The sequence below is a fragment of the Xenopus tropicalis genome, chromosome 5 (assembly GCF_000004195.4).
Source record: "Xenopus tropicalis strain Nigerian chromosome 5, UCB_Xtro_10.0, whole genome shotgun sequence".
Classification (NCBI taxonomy): domain Eukaryota; kingdom Metazoa; phylum Chordata; class Amphibia; order Anura; family Pipidae; genus Xenopus; species Xenopus tropicalis.
This window is the reverse complement of record NC_030681.2, coordinates 12,590,392-12,604,474: the sequence shown is the minus strand read 5'-3', so window position 1 is coordinate 12,604,474 and position 14,083 is coordinate 12,590,392. Positions and strand designations below refer to the sequence as shown.

At 37.9% G+C, this 14,083-nt stretch overlaps 1 protein-coding gene across 9 annotated transcripts in view; it reads right to left on the bottom strand.

Moving 5' to 3' along the window:
• Nucleotides 1-1,729: 1,729 nt before the first annotated feature.
• The window catches only part of esrrg (estrogen related receptor gamma), a 161,027-nt gene continuing 148,673 nt past the window's right edge, over nt 1,730-14,083 (bottom strand). For 6 of the 9 annotated variants that reach the window (XM_012962576.3, XM_031901422.1, XM_012962580.3 and 3 more), the window contains 2 exons: nt 10,299-10,568; nt 5,887-6,185 (listed from right to left, as the gene is read on the bottom strand). In XM_012962576.3, the coding sequence (XP_012818030.1) occupies nt 5,941-6,185; nt 10,299-10,568 (515 nt within the window). In that variant the 3' untranslated portion in view covers nt 5,887-5,940. 9 annotated transcript variants of the gene reach the window in all.

The following is a 14,083-nucleotide window of genomic DNA, read 5'->3' as shown; positions in this document are numbered from 1 at the left end:
AAATAATGGGCATTTTAAACCCCTGCGATAATAATTCTATTAGTAAATGTTATTGTTACAGACACTGGCAGTTTCAATTGGCCTGTAAATATATATTGGGGGGGGGGGCATTTACTAAAGTTCAATTTTTTTCCATGATTTTTATTTTTTTTGCTCAAAAATACCATTTTTTTGCCATATATTATCCGACAAACCTGCAACAAATTCAAAAGAAAAAATGCTTTTTCAATTCAGATCTTGTAATATATAACTGACATTCATGGTTTTTGTGGAAATGAGTTTAGTTGTGGTTTCAAAAAAACTCTAAAACCATGAAAACGAGAATTTGAATAAATCTGCCCCCTGCTATTGCTCATTGAGTAGGTCCATTTTATTATATTATTATTATATTTATAATTCAGGAGGTTTAAACTCAACACCTTGAGATAATATCCCCCTTTAGTGAATATGGACCATACACCCCGGCAATGGTTTTTGAATGACTATAAATACACAGAATAAAACATGATTTATTATTATTATTAACACAACGTAACTTGGAGTTTTATCTTTATCCATAGAATAAAACCAAGAAACCTGAATGGATATTTTCCAGTCCCAAATAAATCATATTAAATACGTTCCTTAACTAAAGCGCTGGCCGAGCCTCCCCGGCCCAGAGTAGTATTTAGCACTATATCCTGTGTGTCATCACTCTAATCCTTAGGAGGATTTTCAGGACTGAAGGTGCAAAGCGCGTTGGCAAATAGGATTGGAAATCCTCTGGACAAAGCTAAAAAAGCACATTAGCACTTTTCTTTCAGTGGGCACGGAACATTTCCCTGGGACCAGCAAGATGACCCTCGCCCCGAGTGCTGCAACCTTTTCAACCAGAAAGCTTAGCACTTGTCATTCTCTCAGAACAGCGCGGAGCTCACGCCATTTAACCGTTGCAATGAATCCAGTGGAGGGACGGGACCTTATGGAAAGCTGATAGTGTACCCACTTATTGGGGCAGAACAGCCCTATTGGGTTTATTTAATGGTTAAATGATTCCCTTTTCTCTGTAATAATAAAACAGTACCTGTACTTGATCCCAACTAAGATATAATTACCCCTTATTGGGGGCAGAACAGCCCTATTGGGTTTATTTAATGGTTAAATGATTCCCTTTTCTCTGTAATAATAAAACAGTACCTGTACTTGATCCCAACTAAGATATAATTACCCCTTATTGGGGGCAGAACAGCCCTATTGGGTTTATTTAATGGTTAAATGATTCCCTTTTCTCTGTAATAATAAAACAGTACCTGTACTTGATCCCAACTAAGATATAATTACCCCTTATTGGGGGCAGAACAGTCCTATTGGGTTTATTTAATGGTTAAATGATTCCCTTTTCTCTGTAATAATAAAACAGTACCTGTACTTGATCCCAACTAAGATATAATTCCCCCTTATTGGGGCCAGAACAGCCCTATTGGGTTTATTTAATGGTTAAATGATTCCCTTTTCTCTGTAATAATAAAACAGTAGCTGTACTTGATCCCAACTAAGATATAATTACCCCTTATTGGGGGCAGAACAGCCCTATTGGGTTTATTTCATGGTTAAATGATTCCCTTTTCTCTGTAATAATAAAACAGTACCTGTACTTGATCCCAACTAAGATATAATTACCCCTTATTGGGGGCACTTAGTGTCCGATACTCCCGATGTTATAAAACGGAATAAAACACAAGACAAATAACCCAATCCAAAAGTGGAAGCTTGTTTAATATTGCTCTACCATCATCCTGAAAGGCATAATTATTTGACTTACACATCTGAACCGATTGAAGTTACAGAATCATGTCTCCTTTTTGCATTTAACAATATATACAATATAAAATAAATACATTTACACAAATGGACATTTTCCGGAGCACATGGTATGGTACACGTCACAAAAATATACAGTTGATTGCTTTACCGATGTGAAGCACCTCTACAACTATAGACATGGTTTCCTCGGTTTTTTTTTTTTTCTTTTATCGTCTTTTTATTTCCTTTTTTTTTAATTATTTTTTTTTTATTTGTCATTTCTGGCTATGGTGCAACTCCTGGATCATAATAATAACGTTAATTAATCATATTTATTTATCTTTTTTAGATGATTTTTGCCTATAAGATTTTTTTTTTCTTCCCGAGGCAGGTGAACAGAGAAGCATAAATAATTCAAATACAATCACCAACACCCATTTCTTCTTTCAATAATAAAAATAGCAGATTTAAATTTTTTATATCTTTTTTTTTTTTTTTTAATATATATAATTTAAATGCAAAATACCGGAATAAATACAACATCTGGTCTGTGGGAGACACACGGCGGTGGCTGCCCAGAGACGCGCGATCGAATGGCATTAAATAAACAGGAAATAAAATAATTTAAAAACGAAGCAAGTTATAAATAATAGCAATTAATTCTCAATCATACGTACGATTAACTGGAACCCATGCCGGGTATAAATCCACCCCCCTCAAAAAAAAAAAAGAAGAAGAATGGAGCAAAGTTTAACATGATCTAATCGTTTTGTCTTCTGAATTCTGATTGGTACAATATATATTTCAGTTCCAATTCTCCCAATTGGAACGTCAGTTTTGGTTACTGTTTAAACTCTTTTCCTAGGATGAATTGTACAGATATAACCAAGTACAGACACATGTATTACCAGAGTCGGACTGGGGGGGTGCAGGGCCCACCGGGGCTCCCACTAGGGCCGGGGTCCTCCGAGTCCACCGAGTTTTTTCCCGGTGTCTCGGCAGCCCATTCCGACCCTGCGTATTACAGGGAAAGTTGTATAGAATGTATTCCTATTAGTGATGAGTGAATCTGTCCCGTTTTACTTTGTGATAAAATTCGGGAAACGGCAAGAAAATTCGCAAAACAGCATAAAATTCGCACAACGCATTTGTCGCAATTTTTTTTGTCGCCCGCGTCTTTTTTGTTGCCCCTGTGTATAATTTTTGTTTGTCAATTTTGACATGACCGTGACTTTTTTGATGCGACTGTGCCCAATTTGACGCACAACCCAAAAAATTGCCGCGCAAAGAATTTTTCCGCGGCAATTTTTTGTGGAAGTTTCGCGAAACAATTAGCCAATGGTGAAATGCAGAAATTCGCTGGCTTTTTATGCGCGACTGTGCCTGATTTGACACGACTGCGCCCCTTTTTTGATGCGACCGCGGGGCAATTTGACACGACCGCGCCTTTTTTTTGGACGCGACCGTACCCAATTTGACGCGCAACCAAAAAAAATTCTGTGCAACAAATTTTCCCGCGCCGAATCTTCACGGAAGTTTCGTGAAACAATTTGCCAATGGCGAAATGCTGAAATTCGCTACCTTTTTTGACACGACTGCGCTCAATTTGCCACGCAACAAAAAAAATTCCACGTGCCGAATGTCTCAGCGGCAAATTTTCACGGAAGTTTCGCGAAACAATTCACCATTGGCCAAATGCGGAAATTCGCTCATCACTAATTCCTATAGTATTATTGAATCAATGTCAAACTTGCCCTCTGGAAAACAACATATATGTATATATTACGCTTACGGAAATAAATACCCTAACTCAGCCAGCACCTTTTTTTTTTTTATTCCAGGAGTTGTAAATTTTGAAAAGGGATGTGGCAACCTATGAACACCTATCCACACTATTCATTTCCAGGTATTCACCATCTGAATGAATCGCTAATGATGATTTATCTAGAACCACACTACAGTTACTTCTCTACTGAGAAACCACAATCTACAATATAGTCTTTATATAGCTAATGATAGATACACGGTATTTATAGAACGCGGCCGGTGGGCCGGTTGTAGACTCTTTATAGCACACAGAGTAGCAATATTTTTGTTTGTTTTTTTTTGGGGGGGGGGGGACCTGTACACACAAAAGGGGAAAAAAAAAATGTTTGCAACAACACAGAGATAGTTAATACCATTTGAGATGGTTCCATAAAAGCTATATGTACAGCATTCTTTAAAATTAGGCTTATCTAAGTAGTTCTTTTTTTATATAAGATATACATTTGTGTCCTCTTAAGAACCGTTTTGGGTCAAAAACGTTTTTTCGTTTTTCTATAGTTCTGTTTTTGAAAACATTCTACATTTTCGGTGTGATTTGTTCATCCAATGGGAAGAAACCATTCATTTTGGCTGCTAAAATGTGGTATTTTCTCTAATTCTACCCTGTGTCTAAAAGCGCACACCACGAGTGTGGAAATGCCGCGCGACGGCTGCGGAAAAAAGAAAAAGAAATATTGGCAAAAATGGAGTCAAGGAGAATACACAGCAATCAGGAAACAGTGAAAAGCTGAACTACAATGTTGTTGTCTGTTAGGATTACAGTTTTAATGACAGTTGTATATATAATGGGGGCATTCACATAGTACAGGGCGGGGGGAGCAGCTATTAACACTCGTATGTTGGCATAGCACTGATGTAACTGTCGGTTAATTAGCAACTGTGGCTGTTAAGAACCGGAAAATATTCTTCTATTCCATCTTTTTAACCCCTTCTAAGCCAGCAACAGGATGGCATAGCTATAAGATTAAACCCCTACGCCAGTTTGGCATGAAAAGAGTTGACCTTTTCTACTCCGATCATTCTCCAGCAATACTGACAGCAAATCACATTGAGCCATTTGTTTAAAAAAATGACAGTTAAGAAAGAACGGCTCTTACAGTTATTACTTTCCCCTTTTTTGATGGTCTAAACAGCAGAAACATTATTACGTTTTTATTGCCGGCCTTTGCCTTATTGCCTGCAACGCGTTTTTTGCGCTTTCGATTGTTGCTTAGGTAATGGCGGGGGGGGGGGTGAAAATTCGGATTCCTCGGGAAAAGAGGCAGCAGCAATTTTGCAAACACCCCCTTTGCTGAAAGGGTTAAGTGCACTAGACTACCTATTTGCATCGCAGGTGTAATCTAATATTTTTGAATGTGAATATATATTTGTATAACGGAATATCAGGGACTAGACTGGCACACAACACAAATTGCATCCGTGGTAAATATGCACCTCTCCTTCCACTATTGCTTGAATCAGATAAATACCAACATTGATAAACGGCTGAAACATGATACAAAATAATCTCAATTTATAACCATAAGTGAAACAATAAAATTAAAAAAAAAAACTCAAGGATTTATCCATTTTTTTGAATTATTGTTCATTGGCGCTCAAGCCAGAATTCCGTTTTTAAATTAATGACTAAAGCTCAAACTATTCCCTGAAAAAAGTGACCGTAGTACACAACCGAGAAATTTCTGGAAGACTTGAAAAAACAAGGAATCGAATGCCGTAAATGACTCGTAAATCGGAAATGAAATGGTTAAGAAGCAGCCAATGAGGCGTCGGTCGGGGGAGTACCATGGACAGGGCGGCGTACGGCGACCGACAACTCCTATAACCTCAGTCCAGCTGTCTGGCAGGCAATGTCCGATGTTAGAGTTCAACAGCAGCTGAAAGGACGGAGGCTAGCCTCCTCGGAACTAGAGGCTACTCCCATGAAATCTTAACACCTCATTCAGTCAATGTGTTTGAACTATAGTCAAGATATGATGTTTCTCTCGTCGATTCCTTCATTATCGTGGAGGACATTATGGTCCATGTTTAATTCAGTGGTATCCTTTCTACGGATATCTGTCCTTTGGCAGGGCTGGCTTCCATCTCTTGCAGTTAAAGACTTTTTTTAATTATTATTATTATTATTATTTTATTTCAGCAGCAAAAAAGGAAGAGGAAAAACCTGTATCTTCAGGATACAGACAAAGCTGCTAAAGTCTTGCTGCTAATATCAGCGCAGTCAATTGCTTTGCGTTCAGTAGTAAAGTTTATTTGCCAGAACTTTTTTTTTTTTTTACTTTTCCCTTATTCTACCAATCAGCACCCTGGGGACACCAATGATGCTTTTAGTCAGACCTTGGCCTCGAGCATTTCCAAAAAAAGTTTGTGCATAGGAACTTTTCCTTCTAGTTTAATGTTGTAAAAATGTTGGACGGCCTTGGTAGACGTTTGCCGAAGAAGAGGCAAGGTCATCAATAGCTTGCCGGCCCGACGGGGGTCTTCGATATGCTGCCCAGCTTCGTAATCCTGCAGAGCCTCGTGTAAGACATCTTGAAGCTTCTGGACAGCTTCTATATCTTCTATATGCATGGAGTCTGTAAAATAAATGATAAGTGATTATTACTCAATCAGTTAGTTAAGTCCATACATAAAAAGAACTGACTAGTTTCAACAGTTTCAAATACAGGTATAGGGCCCATTATCTAGAATGCTCAGGACCAAGGGTATTCCGGATAAGGGTTTTTTCCATAATTTGGATCTCCATACCTTTAGTCTACTAAAAAATCAATAAAACATTAATTAAACCCAATAGGATTGTTTTACATCCAATAAGGATTATTTATATCTTAGTTGGGATCAAGTACAGGTACTGTTTTATTATTACAGAGAAAAGGGAATCATTTAACCATTAAATAAACCCAATAGGGCTGTTCTGCCCCAATAAGGGGTAATTATATCTTAGTTGGGATCAAGTACAGGTACTGTTTTATTATTACAGAGAAAAGGGGATCATTTAACCATGAAATAAACCCAATAGGGCTGTTCTGCCCCAATAAGGGGTAATTATATCTTAGTTGGGATCAAGTACAGGTACTGTTTTATTATTACAGAGAAAAGGGGATCATTTAACCATGAAATAAACCCAATAGGGCTGTTCTGCCCCAATAAGGGGTAATTATATCTTAGTTGGGATCAAGTACAGGTACTGTTTTATTATTACAGAGAAAAGGGAATCATTTAACCATTAAATAAACCCAATAGGGCTGTTCTGCCCCCAATAAGGGGTAATTATATCTTAGTTGGGATCAAGTACAGGTACTGTTTTATTATTACAGAGAAAAGGGAATCATTTAACCATTAAATAAACCCAATAGGGCTGTTCTGCCCCCAATAAGGGGTAATTATATCTTAGTTGGGATCAAGTACAGGTACTGTTTTATTATTACAGAGAAAAGGGAATCATTTAACCATTAAATAAACCCAATAGGGATGTTCTGCCCCCAATAAGGGGTAATTATATCTTAGTTGGGATCAAGTACAGGTACTGTTTTATTATTACAGAGAAAAGGGAATCATTTAACCATTAAATAAACCCAATAGGGATGTTCTGCCCCCAATAAGGGGTAATTATATCTTAGTTGGGATCAAGTACAGGTACTGTTTTATTATTACAGAGAAAAAGGAAATCAATTTGAAAAAAATTTAATTATTTGATTAAAATGGAGTCTATGGGAGACGGACTTTCTGTAATTTGGAGCTTTCTGGATAGCGGGTTTCCGGATAAGGGATCCCATACCTGTAATACAATTGCTTTTTTAACCATGTCCCACCATCACCTCCTATTTATAAAGATCATTACCACATATTTCCACTGTAACAAATACAATGGCATATTCGTTGGCGTCACTGATGCCGGGCAAAGCTTGTGCTTCAATGAAATGGATGAATCTCAAGTTTAAAGCGCTTCAGAATGTGGCAAGAGTTCCTTTTTATTGACCATTTGGTCAATAAAAATGAACTCTTGCAGGGGCAATAACTAAAGAGAGCAGACTAGGGGTAGGCAGCAGAGGTTCCTGCCTGGCGCCCCCTAATCATTGCACCCTAGGCAGCTGCCTCTTCTGCCTACCCCTAATTCCGGCCCTGGCCAATGGCGAAATGCAGAAATTCGCTGCGAATCCATGCCTGCTGAAAAAATTCGCTCATCGCTAAATTTCATTCCTATTTGATCTTTCAACCCTAAATAGATTATGCAGTTTACTAGTGATCCCTACGGGGTTCATCAGCCACCATTACCTCTGCAGTGATTCCATCAAGCACCCCAAAGTCAATTGGGTCATTGGGATGTTTGACCAAACTGCATAGTATACTCCAAAAGTTCATTGACCAATATCCCAAAATATGTAGGTGTGAGAATGTCAACAACTTCTAAATATGTTTGGGCACACTCCAAGGAAACAAAGCTACATATTTTATACAGAAATCCATATGATAACCCAGGGATCCCCAACCTTTCTTACTTGTGAGCCACAGTCAAATGTAATAAAAAGGGGAGCAACACAAGCACCATAAAAGTTCATGGAGGAGCCAAATAAGGGCTGTGATTGGCTATTAGGCAGCCTCTATGCACCCTATCAGCTTACAGGGGCTTTATTTGGTAGGAAATCTTGTTTTTATTCAACCAAAACTTGCCCCCAAGTCAGGAATTCAAAAATAACTCCCTGGTTTGGGGGCACTGAGATCAACATCCAAGGGGTTGGCCCCTGAGCCACTGCTTGGGGATCACTGTGATAAACTATACAAATACACAATAAACTACACTGTAACAAAGCACTGTAAAAAACTGATTCTATCAAAGACCATCGACAATGCTATAGATGAACTGTTAATCACAAAATCAATTAAAAACAATATTTCTATAAACCGTCACACATTTCCATCTCTCTGGGGGGCAATTTGGGCAGAAGGTCTCCGCTCTGTAGGGTTGCACCAAATCACAAGTCGTCATCCACAAGTCGGCAAAAGCAATCTGGTTTTTCATTTTTCAGCGCGGCTGAGCCCAGCCTGAGATTGATCGCCACATATGGCCCCAGAAAACAAACTGTCAATACCTTGAATGCTCCAGAATTTGAACAAATAGCCGTCTGCCCATTCAAGCCACTCATTGCATCCCATTTAACAGATTTTATTGACAGTTTCCTTCTTGTAATTAAAGGGAAAATGACTGGCCAGCCACCAAGATAAAGTTCAAAGAAAGGGTCAAAACAAAAGCAGATGGAGGGGCACGGTGTGACTGTCAATGGCACATAGCATGGGAGCGTGTTATTGACATACAGGTATCTAATGATCAGCATGTTATTAAGCACTGATCTATCATCAACTATATGCAAATGCTAAAAGGGACTTAAGACCACAGGAAAAGCATTAAGGTGACACAAAGGGAAAACAAAGCCCAAACGATTTTTACTTATCTGATCCCGGTCACTGCTTCAGCACATTTATGCCCTCATGATGGCTAAACTCTTCTTAACCCTTAACGAAAAACCCTTTCTGGTTTTTTGATCACATATGTTATAGAATAGGCATGGGGCAGTAAAAATGTTTTTTTTTATTGATAGATAAAGGTCTATTTGGCTGTCGGCAATGAAACGGTTACATTGGACAAAGGGAAAACGCAAAGGAGGGGATAGAAGGGCAGGGAGAGAGATTACATTGGACAGGCGGCTATCTGTTTAAATTCCAAACAAGTGCATTGTACCAATTAGCTTTCCCTGTATATACCACAAACACATATATTTCATGAAACCTTATGCCATTAACCCCTCATAGACACTAGACATCCGATTAGAAGAAGGGAGGTTCCGTTTAAATACTCGGAAAGGATTGGTTACAATGAGAGCTGTGAAGTTGTGGGATTCCCTCCCCGAAATCAATTTTAAAAATTTGAATTATTGGATTAAAATGGAGTAAAATGGCATTCCGTAATTCAGAGCTTTCTGGATAAGGGGTTCCGGATAACAGATCCCATACCTGTACTAAGTCAGTTATTACATTTGCCTTCAAATACAGACATATGGGGGCTGATTTACTAATCCACGAATCCGAATGAGAAAAATTCGGATTGGAAAACGACCATTTTGCGACTTTTTCATATTTTTTGCGATTTTTTCGTCGATGTTACGACTTTTTTTTAAATTGTCATAGCTATTATGACTTTCAGGAATTGTCGCGACTTTTTCATAGCCATTATGACTTTCGTGAGTTGTCGCGACTTTTTCATAGCCATTATGACTTTCGTGAGTTGTCGCGACTTTTTCATAGCCATTATGACTTTCGTGAATTGTCGCGACTTTTTCATAGCCATTACGACTTTCGCGAATTGTCGCGACTTTTTCGTATTGAGCGTTCAAAAAATTCGCGACAATTCGCGAAAAAGTTGCAAAATACCGATCATTACGAAAAAAAACGCATTCGTAGCTTTTCGGACGTTCGTGGATTGGTAAATGTGCCCCATGGCCTTGACAACATATTACCTTTTTTATAAAGACGCTTCTTATCAGGAACAATTCTACTGATACAATGTGTATGTGAATTGCTTTTAATACAATGCTCCTCTATAAAGAAATATCTTAGTATCATACACTGGAGACAATGGGTAAGAGGCAGAACATTGACCCAAGGCTTTGCAAAAACGACAGAACTCTACCAACCTGAATTAGCAAGAGCTATAGCTTTTAGGGTTACAAATTCTTCCTTCTCGAGCTTCATGGTTTTATATTTTTTCACCAGCTGCAAGATGGCATTGTTCAGTTCCAGCAGGCCGGCCAACTTCGACTGGTCTTCGTCCATTATGTAGTCTTCGGCGTAGACCAGTTCGTCTTCGAAGGAGAGCGATCGGTTCACGATTCCAAGGATCAGGATCTCCATCCATGCACTCTGCAGAAGGCTCATCTGATCGGCCAGGGATAAGGTGGAGAACCCTAAAATGAAGATAAATTGTCCGAATGAGTTTATACCAATATACTGTATGCCAGTCTGGATAATTATTAAACCGTGGTTCTTTAACAATTCCCTTTGTCTTATGACACAAATAGAAAAATAAAACCCTTTATTAAGTCTCCCAAAAGTTTGTGTGCACTTTACAACAGCGGAGGCGTCATATATTATTTTGCCTAGGGGGCTGTAGGTGAAACCGAGATGGCATATTTATTATTTTGATTTATAGTTTTTCAAGCCAAATTAGTTTCATGCACTGCAATAGTCTTTTTTAAATAAATTGCATCTTTATGCATTTGTAGGACCCCGGGGACTTTTGTATTTTGACAACGTGCTCTATATTTATACAAGGATTCTTCCAACTTCATTTAAACCAAGAATTTTTTGAGAAAATGCATTATTCTTTCCATATTATAATTGGGTTCCTCCGAAAGTAAATGTATGAGAAAATAACAGGAGGTGTCAAAGTCTAAACAAAATAAGCAATTATCACATTTTTTCACTTTCTTCCTTTGGACTCCTAAATTTCTATAATTTTCTAAATGCTAACTAAACATTAAATTCTTCAGAAATAGGTATAGGATACCATGGAATGCCCTGGCTTTCGCTGTTTTGGAGTAAAATCGGGGTAATAGATAATTCTTCATAAAGACAAGCACTAATGATGAGCGAATCTGTCCCGTTTTGCTTCGCCGAAAAAATCCTAAATCTTTGAAAAGATTCGTGAAACGGCGAAAAATCCACAAATTGGTGAAAATGTTTTTAGACGCGTGTCATTTTTTTGGCGCACATGAATTTTTTTAGGCAAGCAACAATTTCATCTATGGCAACATCACTACTTCAAACAGATGACTTTTAGAATATCTTTATTTCTAGGTTTTTGACTTTTTTTAAGAGTAATTAGTAGTGATGAGCGAATCTGTTTCGCCGTAAAATTTGCGAATCTTTCAAAAGATCCGCGAAACGGCGAAAATGTTGTGCAACAAAAAAAATTGTCGCCCGCGGCTATTGTTTCGCCGCCCACGGCTATTATTTCGTCACTATTATTTTGTGTTGCGTGGCTATTGTTTCGTCACCCGTGGCTATTATTTTGTCGCGCGGCTATTGTTTCGTCGCCCGCGGCTATTATTTTGTCGCGCGGCTATTATTTCGTCGCACGCAGCTATTATTTCGTCGCGCGGCTATTCTTTTGATGCCTGCGACTATTTTTTAACGTGCGGCGAATTTTTCCACTGCAAATTTTTTCATCCGTTTCGCAAAACAATCCGCCAATGGCGAAACGCGGAAATTCGCTGCGAATCCATGCCTTCTTTTCGCCCATCACTAGTAATTAGTCTGTACGTTTATGTAATTGTTAATAGATCCCATTTTACAAGCGCTATATATTTGATAATATACAGAATACGTTCTTATTCCAAAATCTGTCTACTCTATGCCACTACTTCCTAATTAGTGATGGGTGAAATAACTCGCCAGGCATAGACTCGCGGCAAATTTCCACGTTTTTCGTGAAACAGGCGACAAAATTTGCCGTGGAAAGAAGCTTTCGACAAAGCGCAATGGGACAGATTCGCTAATCAATCAATGAATTTTCTTGGTACAAAAGCTCATCAATTAGAAAATAATTTTTAGTTTCAAATGAATAATTAAATTATAGTTAATTTGCAAATGTCTACTTTTTGACAATGTGGAGCAGACCTTAAGTTACATACAGTAACTCTCCAGCTTATTACACCAGCAAAGAAATATGTCAATATAAAAATTATTTATGAAAACTACATTGCATTACATTAAAACCTGTAGCTAATTTCTGGACTGATTGGGAAAGAGCAAAAATTTGACAGAAAAAAAAAAAAAACCATGACACGGACATAATAAAATCATCAAAGGGGATTAGTGCAGCTTTTCTTAAGGGGGTCTGTGGCTTTACATTGACTTGGCCGTGGCACAAATTACAGGCTCTTTTGTAAGGATTCCTGTTGCGAGAACAAAAATCTTTATTATCAAAGACATCTTCAAAAAAGTTGCAGGAATTTAATGGTTAAATGGTTAAATGATTCGCTTTTCTCTGTAATAATAAAACAGTACCTGTACTTGATCCCAACTAAGATATAATTACCCCTTATTGGGGGCAGAACAGCCCTATTGGGTTTATTTAATGGTTAAATGATTCCCTTTTCTCTGTAATAATAAAACAGTACCTGTACTTGATCCCAACTAAGATATAATTACCCCTTATTGGGGGCAGAACAGCCCTATTGGGTTTATTTAATGGTTAAATGATTCCCTTTTCTCTGTAATAATAAAACAGTACCTGTACTTGATCCCAACTAAGATATAATTACCCCTTGTTGGGGCAGAACAGCCCTATTGGGTTTATTTAATGGTTAAATGATTCCCTTTTTCTCTGTAATAATAAAACAGTACCTGTACTTGATCCCAACTAAGATATAATTACCCCTTATTGGGGCAGAACAGCCCTATTGGGTTTATTTCATGGTTAAATGATTCCCTTTTCTCTGTAATAATAAAACAGTACCTGTACTTGATCCCAACTAAGATATAATTACCCCTTATTGGGGGCAGAACAGCCCTATTGGGTTTATTTAATGGTTAAATGATTCCCTTTTCTCTGTAATAATAAAACAGTACCTGCACTTGATCCCAACTAAGATATAATTACCCCTTATTGGGGGCAGAACAGCCCTATTGGGTTTATTTAATGGTTAAATGATTCCCTTTTCTCTGTAATAATAAAACAGTACCTGTACTTGATCCCAACTAAGATATAATTACCCCTTATTGGGGGCAAAACAATACTATTGGGGTTATTCAATAGTTAAATAATTTTTAGCAGCGTAAGTTATGGAAATCCAAATTACAGAAAGATCCCTTAGCATTCTGGATAACAGGTCCAATACCTGTACCAGGAAATATCAAGTCAACATCTATCATTAAATCTCTTTCATCTGGGCTAATTATTTGGTACATTTGATTTCAATGTATAAGGAGCTGATTTAATCAATTTTCTAGTTCCCAATAATAATGCTACACTGGGGAATGTATAGTATACGACTGCCGTTTGAGCAGTGGAAGTGCTTACAGCACTAGCTATAAAAAAAGAAAATATACAAAGTTCCATTGTTTCTATAAAATAAAATTAGATTTCATACGATTCCCTCCTGAATCGCCCGAATGCATTTACTCGAGGAGATTGCAGGCCAGAAGTTCAAAAACTGTTCAGAAGCTTTTGCCACAAATCATATCGGCTCGACGGCATTTTTTTTTTTTTCTTCCATAACAAATAATACATTCAGAATATTGTGTGGTTTCAATTAGCTTTAGATGCTCTACTTCTCTCAAGAACCCGGGTGTTTTTGTTTTTTTTGTTGTTGTTCTGCAGGAGCAGATGGGCAGAGAATATAGCCCGCAGCACCTTTCGGTGACAGCCAATTCTCCCTCCCAGACACTGCTGTTAGTAAATAATTAGATTTACACA